Here is a 14,650-nt window from a genome sequence, read left to right on the forward strand (position 1 = left end):
AAAGAGGAACGAGCTTGTCGCGATTCTTCCTGTGAATTTTATTGATTTACGGATATAATTATAATTATCGTTCGTTCGTGCCGCGAAGTTATCCACATCGCGCGGACGTTAGGGCCAGCGTGTATTACGACGTACGTTATTTTCGATGGACATCGTTACCCCAGTTAACGTTGATCTATTGAAAATTTCTCACAATAGACAAGACGGATGAAGCGCGGTTCTCGCGGTGTATTCGAAAGTGCAGGGAAAAAAGAAGCACGAAATAAAACGAGAAAAAAAAAACGAAGGGTCGGTGCATTCAACGCAAAATTTTCCACGATACAACTTTTTTTTGTTCTTTATAAAATAATTTAATAATTTTATATTAAATAGAAGTATAACAGAATTTTTAATTTTTTTTTTTTTTTATAATTTAACTTTATAATTCAACAAAAGATAGAGAGCTCGTTTGCACGATCGGTGATAATCCAGGACGATGATTATGCATACAATTATTGTGAAAATGTTTTAGTATTGCAAATTTTATAAACCCAAGAGTGCGTAATTGTTTGACGCATTTAATAATTTATATTTAATCCATGTTTCGATTACAAATATTAACACCGCGTATCATAGATTGATCGACATCGAGGGCGACATTTCGGAAGCTTGTCCCGGAGCTGTTACAATAATGGCGCGATGTTCTCGAAGAACATGCTCGTAGATTGCGACGGTGGATGTTACTCTGCTATGAACTACAATAGCTTCGAGAAAAACGTCAATAATCAAAGAAAAAGAAAGAAAGAAAGAAAAAAAAAGGAAAAAAAATTGAAGGTTTTATCGGGAACAAAAAATACGTTATTTCTTTATATTTCCACAGTGGCCTAATTCCTCAAAAGACTAACGTAATAAATAGAAATTATAAGTTTGCAGGGAGAGTAATATATGATAATGTTACAGTACATTAATTCTTTGTTCGCAGTCGTGGTATGATTACAAACTAAAATGGGATCCGAAGGAGTACGGCGGGGTGGAGATGCTGCATGTACCGTCAGATCACATATGGAGGCCCGATATAGTTTTATACAACAAGTAAGATGATTAATAACGATTAGGTTGACCGACATTTTCTTTATTTAAAATAAAATATTTTAAAAAATATTATTAATTTTAATTAATTGCTGAATATCGATTATCTAAAAAATTTATAACGTTTCAAATTTAAACATACGAGTAATTAATTTTTTTATTTTTTCTTTTACAACTGATAAACGTCTTGATTTTTATATTCTATTCTTATTTCAGAGTAATAAGAACTTGTGTTATTTTGATTTACGGTCACAAATACAGTATAACATTATGAATAAGTAAAAATGAGTGGAGAGATTTTGTAAAACTTGTGAAAATAACTTTTAAATGATTAATCTTTTGGTATTTAATACCAAAGTAATAAAAACATTTTTGGGTATAAAAACAAATTTTTCTTTTTTTTTTTTTTTTCTTTTAGTCCAACTTTTATATATTAATTTATTGTTGGTTTCAGAAAAGCAATTATTTACTTTCTTTCAAACGAGATTATTTTCTTTTGGGAGGCGCGATATTAAAAAATTTATGTTTTACAGCGCCGACGGTAACTTCGAGGTGACGCTGGCAACGAAGGCAACCCTCAACTACACGGGTAGGGTCGAGTGGAAGCCGCCGGCGATTTATAAGTCTTCCTGCGAGATCGACGTCGAATATTTTCCCTTCGACGAGCAGACGTGCGTGATGAAATTCGGCTCGTGGACTTACGACGGCTTCCAGGTGAGAATCGTTGGGTGCTTCACAGACACCGCATTATAATACTTTGAAATAGATTTCGGAAAATTCTATTATTTTTTTTCTTGTTTTTTTTTTTTTAAGGAAAATGAAATAATTGCAATTAAAATTTAAAATTTTATAATACGGACTCAAGATGTATTTTAGAAATTTCCTTATCTTTTTCGAACACTAATTTAATCATCGCGGATAAGATATTTATCTTTATCAAGTTTAAAAAGAAATTAACTAATTTTTTTCGCGCTTGTTTTCTTTTTTTTTTTTGTAAATCAAAATAGCGGTAGTAAATAATTAAAGTTTTTTTATTCCCTTTTTTTTCGCGATATATGTTCTTTCTAGATGATCTATTCAATTAATCTCGAGGGCTGAAAGAATTCAATTTGTCGGTGCAGCGAGAATATCTCACGTAGGTCTTGTTAGGGCAATCATAAATATTCTCGAAGCGACTTTCGCGGCACGTTATAACGAAAGTATTGTTGCCGCCGGCTGTTAGACATCACACGGTGAAAGATCGTATATCTCGCTTGTTATCTTTTTTTTTATTGAGTAAAATGTCGCTTGTTAGAAGCGCAATCGAGTATAAACGTGGCTGAACGGAACTAAACTTGAAATAAAAATAAAATAGTGAGACGAATTGGTAACCCAAATATTAAGAATTTATGTCGTCTAAAGAGTGCTCTCGTTTTATAGTGTTATGTAATCTATTTCTGATCCCATAAAAAAAAAAAAAAAACCATAGACATTGTAACTAATTTTTTTTAACTCATCTTGAAATATTTAAACATTAATTTAAATATTTAAAAAAATTCAAGTGTTAATACTTAAACTTATACTGCACATCGATTGACACATCGAATGGCAGACAACGCGACGTTAACAATGCATTGTAAAATTTAGTAATTTACTGTTAAGGTCGATCTTAGACACATCGACGAGGTCCGAGGCAGCAATGTCGTCGACATCGGCGTCGATCTGTCGGAGTTTTATACTTCCGTCGAGTGGGATATACTAGAAGTCCCTGCTGTAAGGTACATACACGTTTGAATAATTTTCATAAATCTTTTCTAAATCCTTTTGAAATATTTCCTAAAGATTTTCTAAAAATTTTCTAAACTTTTTGGAGATTTAACATTAACTTGCAATCGGCGGGGATCTCTATATTTCTTTAACAACGATCTTCTCATAAACGGCTTTAAAATATATTGGCAATCGCTGACATTTAGCTCAATAAGTCTCATTGAGCATTAATAATAATTTTGTCAATAATTAACAATATTAATAACATCGATTTTTATTTCATAGCTCGTAGAAGGTCGCCGAAATACGCATGAGATTCTTAATATTAACTTTTCTTTTTTTTCTTTCTTGTCGCCACAAATCGGCCGTGAAATTAATTAAGCGGAGCATGCAAATGTGCAAATTGCAGAAACGAAAAGTTTTACACGTGTTGTGACGAGCCTTACCTCGACATCACTTTCAACATCACCATGAGACGGAAGACTCTATTCTATACTGTTAATCTCATAATACCCTGCATGGGGATATCATTCCTCACGGTGCTGGTGTTTTACTTGCCAAGCGACAGTGGAGAGAAGGTAATTAATTCCCAAGCAACTTACTCCCCTAATCCCACTTATTCCCCTAATCAACGTTTCGCTCCGTAGAACCCGGCGACGCGTTTCGAGATCAACGTTCGCGTGTTTCGCCTGCCGAATCGGTCCCGTTGCTCGGCGCGTTAAAAAAGCCTCTCCTCGAAAGCCGGCAGGTCAATCTTTGAAACACCGTGGAATCACCCGGACCGAGTCGGAGCAACGGTAGGAAAAATAGCACCGCGATCGAATCTCGTCGGAATAGAACGATATTCTCCATTACAATTTTATCCGCGTACGACCTTATTGTCCCGAGGCCGCGTTTCTCCTTACACAGGCCCTCGGGAGTGCCTTTGTCAGGCGGGAATTAATTTTGCAGACGCGCGGGAGGATTCGGCACGATTAGATTCGGGTGTACGAAATATGTCGCGCCGGCATTACGGTTTAATCCCGCGAGGCGACCTTTTCACCGCGCCTGTGTGCTACGTCTTTAAACGCCTCGTAAGGCACGCCCGACCTCGGGCGCCGATATCCACTTATCGGCTTACATAATTCAGATGTATTCTTCCGCTTTGTCGCCGGAAAAGCCCGGTGCGCGCCGCCGGGGCCGTTCTTCGAGGCGGATAGAACGAAACCAGAACGAAGGGAGGGAATGTCAAATGTCAGGGCGTCGGGGTCGTTTTCGCGATCGGCGGGAATACGCGGACGGGGATGATGTCGGGAAAGAGGTACCGGGGCTAGAAAGCATGCCTCGGCTAGGCGTGAATCAATGCGAGCGGGACAAAAACCCCCTTTCCAATCGACACTTCTCGAGTGCGAAACTCGTTTGCGGCCGTATAAATTCGCGGCCGAAAGCTCATCTCCGCGTACCGCGAGACGAAACGTACTTGTAAGATCGAAACCGAGCGAATTGATTATCGATTCTTTTCTCTCGAACGCAGCAAGAAATAATTATTTTCCGACGAAACTGTTTACGGCCCGTAAGTTGTAAGTCTTCTTTCTCGTTGCAAATAAAGTAATTCGAGACGTTGCGATTGCAGCACGGTTATATAATCATTTATAAATACTCTGGAGTGATCTTATAAGCTTCTTAGAAAGCAAACTTTAGAGGATTAAGTTTATGGAATAAAAAATATGAAAGAGAGAAAAAAAAAATAGATAACTTATAAAACCAGTTTGTTGGAGTTATTAAAATTATTATGTGTAAAAAAAAAATAATAAAAAACAGAGTTAATTAATCTGAATTTTGAAAGACAAAAGTCTCGAATATTTTCTCTGTTCATCAATTGTAATTCTTTTTTCTTCTTCTTTTTTTTTTTTTTTTTTTTTTTTATAACCAAAGGTATATTACCTAAGAGAATCTAATAACACTTTATATAATTTTAACATCAATTCTAGTGACGCCTTCTACAAATAATCTCTTTTCTGTCCCGTTCTGCCGCAGGTCAGCTTGTCCATCTCGATTCTATTGTCACTGACTGTGTTCTTCCTTCTGCTGGCCGAGATAATCCCGCCTACGTCGCTTGTGGTACCGCTTCTCGGTAAATTCGTCCTCTTCACCATGATCCTCGACACCTTCAGGTACAAATAAATACGCATACTCGCCGCTGCAAAAGAATACACAATTCTCTTTAATACAGATTAAATCAAGCTCACGTTATTTAAATGTCTTTAATTCGCCAGCAGGCTGTTTTTGAACTTTGAACGCGTGTTATTTTATTTTAAATTTATGATAATCCGCTATCGAGTTTGTGCGACGATCTATCCTGGCACTTGTGTTTTGTCCGTTGCAGCATATGTGTAACAGTGGTGGTCCTGAACGTTCACTTCCGTTCGCCGCAGACCCACGTAATGTCGCCGTGGGTCCGACGAGTGTTCATCCACGTCCTGCCGAGGCTGCTGGTAATGCGCAGGTATAATACGCCGTCGCAGAGAACCGATTACGATTCCAGGCAAGATATATTCTTCTGGCATTTGTGGCCCGGTCGCTGGAACCACGCCAGAGCGAGCATTAGAGCACTCATTAGCGTTTCCCTGTGCACGTGACGTTAGTGTCGCGTCCGTACCTGCAAGCATTTAGCACCACGGTGCATCACACTTCTGCATCGCGCTGCATCGTGAGTGATGTGTCTCGCCTTTCGTTGCATCTTCTCTTCGCTGTCTACTGTCATACAAACAAAACTCGCCGAACCATCCGACGAAACGTCGGCGTATTATTTATTTCGATCGAAGATCGCATAAAACAAAAACTGCACAAAAAAAAATATGTCTAGATGCTGCATGAATCTTTCTAGATTATGCATTTATTATTATTATTTTTTTTTTTATTAAACAATATGGAATTAAGTTAAAGTTTCTTACAATAACGTAAAACGACAGAGTTAAATTTGAATAATTTTTTTTATAATTGTATCTTTTTATTTTATTCGGAAATTTTATTTCACGATGCATAACGCTCTTTTACGTCACGCGATGTCACTGCGACTTACATGCTCGTGCAATGCGCAATATTGAATGCTTCATTGATACTGCCGTTAAATTGGGCACTATCGCACCGCCAGATACTGACTTTATACAGAATCTTGCTCTTCATTATTCGACATTACTCGAATTCCCGAAACACTCGCAACTCTGCCGAACTAAATAGAAGTTACGAGCATGTGTAGGCACAATCTCGTCGGAATATGGTACGAGATACTCGCAAGCTCTCGATATTACGAAGCAATAAATTATTCATCGCTGCACTCTAAGCTTAAAGCCATTATAATGCAGGCCAGTCAGCGAATTTTATTATTATTTTTTTTTTTTTCAATTATTTGTAGAAGAACGTCGGTTCCGGATTCATGGATTCTCAAGTAACGCTTCGCGCGATCGTACGATCTCCGTTTTCTACTTGCCTTCTATCTCGTTCTAATTTTCAGAATTATAAAGAAATAAAAGACAATAAAAAATCGAGATCGAGGTTGATCTACGATCGCACGAGACTCTGCGCTTTCATAGCTCCGAAACCGAATTGGGGAGTGGGACGAAACGAGCTTCCGTGTCAGATGGATCATGTTGTACCGTTTCAGGCCGCAGTATCAGCTGGATAGGCATAGCATGGGCGGGCATCGTGGACACCGGGTAATGGTCCGGACGTGCAACGGTCTCGAGCTGCGAGACCCATCACTGTTCGTCGAGTCCTCGGCCTCGGAGTTGGTCGAGTCCTCCGTGCTCTTTCCTAGTGTCGACTCACGGGACGAGCTGCATCCTCGGTATTCGATTTCACCGATATTACTCTCGAAACATATCAAATAATGTCTGTGTATTATCGGATGGGCCGCGCGGTGTCGAATAGCGTATAGAATTTATTTCATTGTAATTCAGAGCTTTAAACGCACCACGCATTTACTGCATTTCACGTTTGGGTGAAACTGTTTTGTAAATCAAAAAGGAATTATATAAAAAAAAAAAAAAAAGAATTATGTTTATAATTGGATTTTGAACGAATCACTTTTAGCTGCTTTGTTCAGATGTCTGCGAAACGTTGTAAGTTCTTTTATTTATTTTCTTTTTTATTAATTTTGTAAGTATTTGGAGGTGTATGTCTTTGATCCTCTTGTTTCTAATGATTTGTGCGTTATCTGTTTAGAGAGCTGGAAGCAGTAAATTTAGGAAGCACGTGTCGTATCCACGGTTCGCCGGCGGCAACGGCCGCGCCGCCGCCGCAGCTTCCGACCGAAGAGAGCGTCGACGCTCTCTGCAACACGCTTCATCATTGGCATCACTGCCCAGAACTATACAAGGCCATAGAAGGCATCCGCTTCATCGCCGATCACACAAAACGAGAGGAGGACTCTACTAGAGTAATAAAAATTTCGTCCAACTCAAATAACAAAATCAGACTGAGATATCAACGTACACATTTGAAAAAATTTTCATTTAACAAAAATTAGAGTGTAAAAAAAAAATAACATATTTTTATTAAGAATCTTCTCTTGCAAAGACTTCTATTAGATATTACTTATTTAAAACCATTTTTACTTAAGCAAAATTTAATTCTTTTTAATACATTTTGCAACCACAAATCAACCTTCTCGTGTAGCTCTGAGAAATAATTCAAGACTTTACGTTCGGATTGTCGCTAACGACGACTTTGGTCGTAGGTCAAGGAGGATTGGAAGTACGTCGCGATGGTGCTCGACAGACTATTCCTCTGGATCTTCACGCTGGCCGTAATTGTCGGCACGGCCGGGATAATATTGCAGGCGCCGACCTTGTACGACGATCGCATCCCCATTGACGTGCGGCTCTCCGAGATCGCCTCCACCACTGCCAAGCCACACATGGTCACGAGCCTCTGAGGGACAATTACTAATTGCATTAATGCCGCGCGCGTAAAACACGTATACAAGCATATACACGAGAACCTATCGCTACTAATTACCACATCGACACAGGCGGCGAGCGAAACGTCCGAAAGACTGAAGCCTTTCTAGGGCTTCGACTTCGCGCCGCTGTCGAACGGGGAATTCTTATAGCGACCCATTGACCGTCAGACTCTTATTTTCTACTCTTAATTAACGACGTAAGAAAACTATTAAATGGGTAATTAACGTTATAAGAGATAAAGAATCGCTGGTCCACGAATAACAATGATATGACAGTCAGTGGGTTGATACGTTTACTTATATGTCTCGCGTACAGGATATTTAGTGATAAAAAAAAGTTGCATAACGATACGAGAGCCAATTAATTTTGTTTAATTCCTAATTAATTGATTTGGTTATTTAAAAAGAAAAATGCTTAATTATAAATTGATTTCAACAGTTTTGAGTTTCTTTCTGTTTTAGGGTTGTTTAAAACTGACACTTAGCTGTTGACAAGTAAACGAAATACTATTAACACGTTAATTATGGTACCTACGGAGTAAAACAATTACGTTGAGATTGTTTTTACTAAGAATTCCCGAACCACAGCGGAGAATGAGCTTCCGCGCACAGAAAATAATAAGGAAAAGAATAATACGACGAGGGAAATATGTCTCAATCATTTGCACGCTGATCGCGTTTGATTTCGTGTAACACATGGACGGTGTAAGAAGTTCACAACATTGTAGGTAATGCAATCCGATGAATGCAAGACAGATCTTTCTATTTCTCGAATTAATTGGTAAGAAACCGAGCTTATCGCGCTACTTGATAAGACATGCAATTGTAAAGCGAGAACGTATAGCTATACAACGTGGAATTCACGACCATCATCGGCTTCATCTATCCGTCTAATTTTATTTTTTTTTTTTTTTTTTTCTAATTTCATACAATGTTTTTAACATTCTAAATACTTAAAATATATGAACTCTATTACACAAACTATAGCTTATATGCTATAAATATTAAGTTTCAAAAAATAAGAGTTGTTTAAGGCACTTAATGCTGCTCTTAAATTATTATGCGCGTACAAAATAATAAATTCGAGTAATAAGAAGAGCTCATGTATCGTCATCGGGTTCAGATGCGGCCTGTTTCGCGACTAGAAAAAAAAAATATATAATAAAGTTTAATAAAAAGAAATGAATATATAGTAGGTAAAAGGGAGGACAAAACACGTATATACTGTAGAATTAATTCAGGAAGATCTTAACATAGCGCAACTTCATGCCAGGTGCATCTGCAGAAACGCAGCGGCCGTGAACGGCCACCGTATCTTCCTCGTTCCATTAAAGAATACTTCGAGCACACGAGACTCAAGCGATAAACTGATACCCCGAGTGCATTATTAAATTGCTTTCGCACAAAAGATGCGTCTATCGCGAGCGACAGAGAAACCGGCAAAAAGAAATGGCAACGCGAAGGATGCAAGTGGCACGAAGGCGCGCGAAGCCTGTTGCAGACTCAGGAACAAAATAAGAGGAATGCTATAATTTCCCGACACTACATCGAGCCTGTAACAATGGGGCCATATTTTCACAAAGAACGAAAGTGCGTGTTCTCTCGTATTAAAAAAAAAAAAAGAAAAAAAAAGAAAAAAAAAAGAAAAAAAAAACCTTAAAAGTAAATGAAAAATGAAATTCTAAATATCTGCATCGATTGCACGGCGCAGAAAACGGGGGTTGGGCCTAAAGGGAAAGGTGATGAAGGGAGGAAGTTTAGAGGACTCAACTTTTATTGCTCATAACGTATATGTTTGTAATAAGGGTGACTTTCGTAATTGCATTCGTTCCGGCACCATCTTCGCGTCGGTCACACACGGCCGACGTTTATTAAACGGATTTGATGGAATCATATATAATACGATGATAACGAGAATTGTTTTGTAGTGTTTCCCGTAATGATTTTTGCCGTCTTCCCGTCCCGAACACCGTTGAATTTCGATTCGTTTCGATATACGGCGGCTCGTCGCCATTCTTGCCAAAAAGAAAAAAAAAAAGAAAAATAATGATTACTACGAACGCGATAATTTATTATTAGTGTACGACACATGTAATCGTGAATTACGAGATAGCAAGTCACCGTGTTTGATATTTTGTACGTTTCGATATAATTTAGTACAAAAGAGAAACTTGTTAGAGATTAAAAATAACTTTAATTATAGATAGATAATTTACCTGGTGGATGTAAACTGTAAGTTTTGTTAATTCTACGATGTATCATTTTGGAACCGAAATATAATAATTTTGTCGATAAATAACACGCACGTTATAATTTAATTAACATTTCTAAATTGCTCATTAGTTGTATGATGCACGAAAGTCTCTCCGCAGTTCGTGTTCTCGGATTAAATTAATTACAATAGTAAAATTAAAAATCGTTTAACATTGCGTGGTTTCATTCGAACAAAAAAAAAAATAAAAAAATGACAACCGATGCCGTTATCTTTTTTATTATTACTTTTTGCGGCGATATAAAATTAACATAAAATTAAATACGATGCATTAAATGCATTTTTCTCGTTATTATAGCACCGAAATAAATTTTACAAGTATTTTGACATAAATTTTTTTCCCTTCTTTCGTTCAATTTTTGAGTCGTAAGCGTGCGTATAACGAAAATGACGATTACACTTTATCGAATTAAGCGCAGTGATAGTTAAAATACCGCAAGTTGCATCTTTTTTCGGCGGTGTACATCCGTAAGCATACGAAATAGCCCACACACATACACGATATAAAACAATATAACAAGATATTTTGTAAGTGTGTCTATAAGATTAAACTTATCTAATAAATTGTCGTTGTCTTCATTTACGTATTTATCAGCAATTCATATTACGGCAGGACAATATTTTCGAGTCATACAGAATCGATAGACACCACATACTCGTGTTTAGAAAATACGACGTAATCTAATAATTTAATAAAATAATTTGAAAGATATACGAACTCTCTTCTTAGAGTATAAAAAAATAAAAAGTAGTACCAAATAATGTTCCATTTCTATAAAAATTCGGAGACTTCGTCTTTTAAGAATAAAACCGTATGTTAAGTACACTTTTGGCGTCGCTCCTGAAATTACTGCGATAACAATTTTGTTGCTCAACACTGCACATTACCTATTTACTGCCATAAACGAGGACGATACCCGTAACAGAGTCGCTGTAATCGAATTTATGACGTGACTCGGAATTAATTTGTTACTGCAAATCGGCGACGGCGTCTACTTCGCCTGTCAACGCAAACTATACAATAACATAATTCCGTATTAACAATACAGCGTCATAACACTAACACATACCGTACACTGAAAGGCAGATGTGGCGTTAGCTGCGGCGACGGTGGCTAGCATACGTGACCTTGCCGTGGTGTGCGTCGAATCTCACATAAAGCGCGTACGTAAATGTGCCGTGAAGCGCCAGACGTCGAGGACTGAGGAGGAACCACTACCTCCCACGTCCTCGGCGGCCGAGGGAAGAGAGGAAGTCACGTATGCTAGCCGCCGTCGTCGCAGCAAATACCATATCTGCTTTTCGTTGTACATGTACAGATTCGCAAACGCAAATTAGCCACTTTGAAAATTAATATGCAAATATGTCACACTGAGGAACGTATATAATTCGGATAAAAGTGCCATTCAACGAACCGATATATTTTACATCATATGACTAGCGTAATGTTTATGTGCTTTGAGTTGCGTAGACGTTAAACGAAGTGATTAGCAATGGTAATCGCAAACATTCGTTCCGAAAATGCATCTCCGACTCGATTATAAACGTTATTGGATTTGTTCATCGAACTGTTGTCGAGACATCCTAAAGTAAATTATAATCAATGATGAATTTTCTACGTAAGCGGGTGTACATCTACGAAATTACGAAATAAACTTAATTTTTGTATAAAAATTGCAGCACAGTCTTCTTGCGTTAATTCTAATCTCTTCCAATATGCTAAAATACATTAACTGCTTCTTTCGTTTCGTTGCTAGTTTATAATTATGTATAAATATAACTACGAGTAATCTCAATAGAGAATTAACAATCGTTGAAATGTACGCCATCACAATTAAAAAATAATTCGCATTTGGTGTTTTAAACATCGCAATAAAAAAAAATCTATTTTCTATCGCACTAATAAATTCGTTTTGAAAAGGCTCATCGCTTTTGTGATATAAACTCTGCAAGTGTTACTTGTAAGAAGTATTTCTGTGCAGCTTCGCTAATTCTCCGCCAGCTCACTATCTATTTGCGATTCCATTTCCTCAACATCTCTCGTCAATGCATCTGTATTACTTCTTGCTTCGCGAAGCCTTTTAATTTTCTTCTTAATTGCCATTGCGCCTGTTCATATAGTAATATGTTATCCGAATTATAATTTAATTTCAAATTTAAGTAAAAAAAAATAAAAAATAAATGTTATAGAACTTACAAACTAACGTTTGCCACAATTCAATTTTCTTTGATGTATTGTTACGATACTTTCTTAAAGATTCTTTGTGCCTTTTATGAATGCCAGCCAACTCAGTGGCTTCTTGCGTTGGTGGCGAAAATAGGCAGATTTCGAGCCAATGTGTAGCCCTCGCGTGTCCAATGAGTCTTAACCATACCTAATTACATATTTCTATTAGCATGTATTATTTATGTATGCATATATAGTGTCAAAATATTAGCACTGCAACTCATTTCATTAAGAAATACCTGTACCTACTGAATCTAACAACTCTGCTGTGAACCAAAGCCACAAGCCAGGCTCTGTTCTTGTGTTCTTGACGTCTTCTGGCCATAGCAATGATGTAGGCACATAATGTAAGTATAAATAGACCCTGTGAAGGATTATTTATATTATTCTGTCTTAATAAAGTTTAGTTAGATTGTAAATTGATTCTTTCGTTTGGCTTACTTTATACCACGAGAGTAAATAACACATATTTTATACGTACTTTGTAATATTTAAATATAAAAAAATTAATAAGAAATAAATTGGAGACTTAATATTTACGAACCAAGTCAGGCAGTGCAGCAGAAACAACAATTTAGAGACTGGCCTCCCAACAGTTGGAAAAATACATAACAGAATTCGGCAAACGTTAACTATCACAATGTCAATAGCTTTATACATCAAAAAGGTACTAGTAACTGCACACCATCTGTAACTATAAAACATATAAATAATATTAATAAAAATATCAGTATTTAATAAAAATAATTTTTGATGATTTAATGATGTGACAATACTATTGAAAAAAGAAAAAATAAAGCAAGTAAAAACCAAATTAAAAAATAAAAGCAAATGAGCAAATCTTTAATGGCAAATAAAATTTTTCTAAATACTTTTGCTGGTATGGATTCAAGACCAAGGATGCAAAGAGCAAGTTAGCACAGCCCTTTATCCAAGCACCCTGACACAGAATGTTGACTCCAGCTTGATGAAAATAAAAGCTCTTGTGGAGAGCAACTCCCAATTCATGGTATGTTATTCCCTGCTCATGAGAAGCAAAGATCTGGACAGTGGACGACCTCATGTAGCATATACTGCCAAAGCAAAATCCACAGTTCCACACAGCCTCAATTATCCTGTTTCGTTGGAGCAATGGAAAGTACATTCGCCTAAACAATGACTGCATGAAAGAAAAAAAAAGAAAAACAAGACAAATATAATTTTCGAACGCAGAACATATAAAATGTAACTTATTCCACTTACATTAAGACTCTTTTCATATACCAGATACAGTATCACCCAGAACAAAATGAGGTATCCAACAAGTACGTCGATCTCTTGTATTTTCGTGTCATTTTTATAATGCGAGCCTATAACTTGCTTGTCCCACAAATTCGGGACGAACGGTAGGAACTTCGTTGGGTCGAGTAAAGAGTACAGGCCAACAGCCCAGCTACTCACAGCTTGCTCGTACATATTTTGTGTTACTTTAATTTACTTAAAAGCGTAGCATTGTTAAGGCCAAGTGACAGAGCTTTGATAGATTTCACCTGGACGAGAAAACTATGATTTATTTTTATATACATATATATATATACTTGTTGTCACTCGCTCCCAATGCTCTAACCTCCTCCGTCCGGTGCATCTTCCTGACACCTTCTTCTTCTTCTTCTTCTTCTGATTAATGGCACCTATCCCAGTCTTCCTGACACCCTGACACCCTGACACACAGATAGTTCTCATGTCCACGTAACGACGCCGTGGCGCTGGCGACTTTAGCCCGGTTGATTATACACAATACGATACATGTATATAACATACGGATGCGTATACAAGATAAATTTTATAATAATTATACACACATTTAATATATAATAATTATATAATATATAGAAAAATAGTCTGATCGTAAATGCAGCTATGTAAAAAAAATGCATACTAATTAAATCGCACGTACACACTTTTACATAACGCATAATGCGTAGCATGCATAACAAATACGATATATTAATTCAATCTCGTTATGCAGTAAATACATAAGAAATTGAACCAATCGTATTTTGTAATGCATACGCGTTATACGTTATGCAAGTGTGCTCGCGGGCTTGTTAAATAACTAAAAAAAACCTTTGCACAATGTGCAAAATCGTAGTTACGTTACCTATAAAAAAAAGTCTTTTACATCATTAATGATAGTTACTGCATGATGTAAAAGACTTTTTTTTTCTCTTGATAGATAACGTAATTACGATTTAGCACGGTGTATAAAATTATAGACGACGTTACCATCAAGATATATCGACTTCATTCAAAAGATAAAAAGAAAAGAGCAGATAAAATACAGCAAAATCAAATTAAAATTAAATTAATTAAATATAAACAATTTACATCTCGGATAGTATTAATTGATAACAAA

At 36.9% G+C, this 14,650-nt stretch overlaps 2 protein-coding genes across 10 annotated transcripts in view; one reads left to right on the forward strand and one right to left on the reverse strand.

Annotated features, from left to right (window-relative positions):
• The window catches only part of Nachra3 (nicotinic acetylcholine receptor alpha3 subunit), a 66,326-nt gene extending 56,271 nt beyond the window's left edge, over positions 1 to 10,055 (forward strand). For 3 of the 4 annotated variants that reach the window (XM_070656992.1, XM_070656975.1, XM_070656983.1), the window contains 9 exons: positions 962 to 1,071; positions 1,602 to 1,782; positions 2,710 to 2,825; positions 3,224 to 3,392; positions 4,831 to 4,967; positions 5,180 to 5,338; positions 6,458 to 6,640; positions 7,018 to 7,231; positions 7,532 to 10,055. In XM_070656992.1, coding sequence (XP_070513093.1) covers positions 962 to 1,071; positions 1,602 to 1,782; positions 2,710 to 2,825; positions 3,224 to 3,392; positions 4,831 to 4,967; positions 5,180 to 5,338; positions 6,458 to 6,640; positions 7,018 to 7,231; positions 7,532 to 7,729 — 1,467 coding nt within the window. In that variant the 3' untranslated portion in view covers positions 7,730 to 10,055. The remainder of the gene's footprint in view (positions 1 to 961; positions 1,072 to 1,601; positions 1,783 to 2,709; positions 2,826 to 3,223; positions 3,393 to 4,830; positions 4,968 to 5,179; positions 5,339 to 6,457; positions 6,641 to 7,017; positions 7,232 to 7,531) is intronic. The other variant, XM_070657001.1, reaches the window with a different exon arrangement.
• Positions 7,318 to 14,330, reverse strand: LOC139102884 (uncharacterized). Of its 6 annotated transcripts, XR_011545781.1 has the most exons (8): positions 13,862 to 14,327; positions 13,498 to 13,784; positions 13,128 to 13,414; positions 12,800 to 12,949; positions 12,505 to 12,619; positions 12,226 to 12,403; positions 11,099 to 12,137; positions 7,318 to 7,725 (listed from the first exon to the last, which is right to left on the reverse strand). XR_011545781.1 is itself a non-coding variant. In XM_070657076.1 (7 exons), exons 2-7 carry the CDS (start codon positions 13,708 to 13,710, stop codon positions 12,016 to 12,018), a joined length of 1,065 nt encoding a protein of 354 aa, XP_070513177.1. In that variant the 5' UTR covers positions 13,711 to 13,797; positions 13,862 to 14,330; the 3' UTR covers positions 10,550 to 12,015. The 6 variants fall into 6 exon arrangements, 3 of the variants coding, with proteins under 3 accessions (XP_070513177.1, XP_070513165.1, XP_070513187.1); XR_011545789.1 differs by lacking the exon at positions 7,318 to 7,725 and having other exon boundaries at positions 10,550 to 12,137; positions 12,234 to 12,403; positions 12,501 to 12,619; positions 13,862 to 14,321; XR_011545782.1 differs by lacking the exon at positions 7,318 to 7,725 and having other exon boundaries at positions 10,550 to 12,137; positions 12,501 to 12,619; positions 13,862 to 14,320.
• Positions 14,331 to 14,650: the final 320 nt, after the last annotated feature.

This window comes from Cardiocondyla obscurior, linkage group LG01 (genome assembly GCF_019399895.1).
Source record: "Cardiocondyla obscurior isolate alpha-2009 linkage group LG01, Cobs3.1, whole genome shotgun sequence".
Lineage (NCBI taxonomy): Eukaryota > Metazoa > Arthropoda > Insecta > Hymenoptera > Formicidae > Cardiocondyla > Cardiocondyla obscurior.

Bases quoted from the DNA above. Each gene is read 5' to 3' on its own strand.
- LOC139102884 (XM_070657076.1), bottom strand. From the start codon at position 13,710: ATGTACGAGCAAGCTGTGAGTAGCTGGGCTGTTGGCCTGTACTCTTTA. The intron at 12,950-13,127 runs GTATTTAGAAAA...TATGTTTTATAG, and splicing joins TTGAATCCATACCAGCAAAA to TTACAGATGGTGTGCAGTTA. The intron at 12,138-12,225 runs GTAAGTTCTATA...CTATATGAACAG, and splicing joins ATTGTGGCAAACGTTAGTTT to GCGCAATGGCAATTAAGAAG.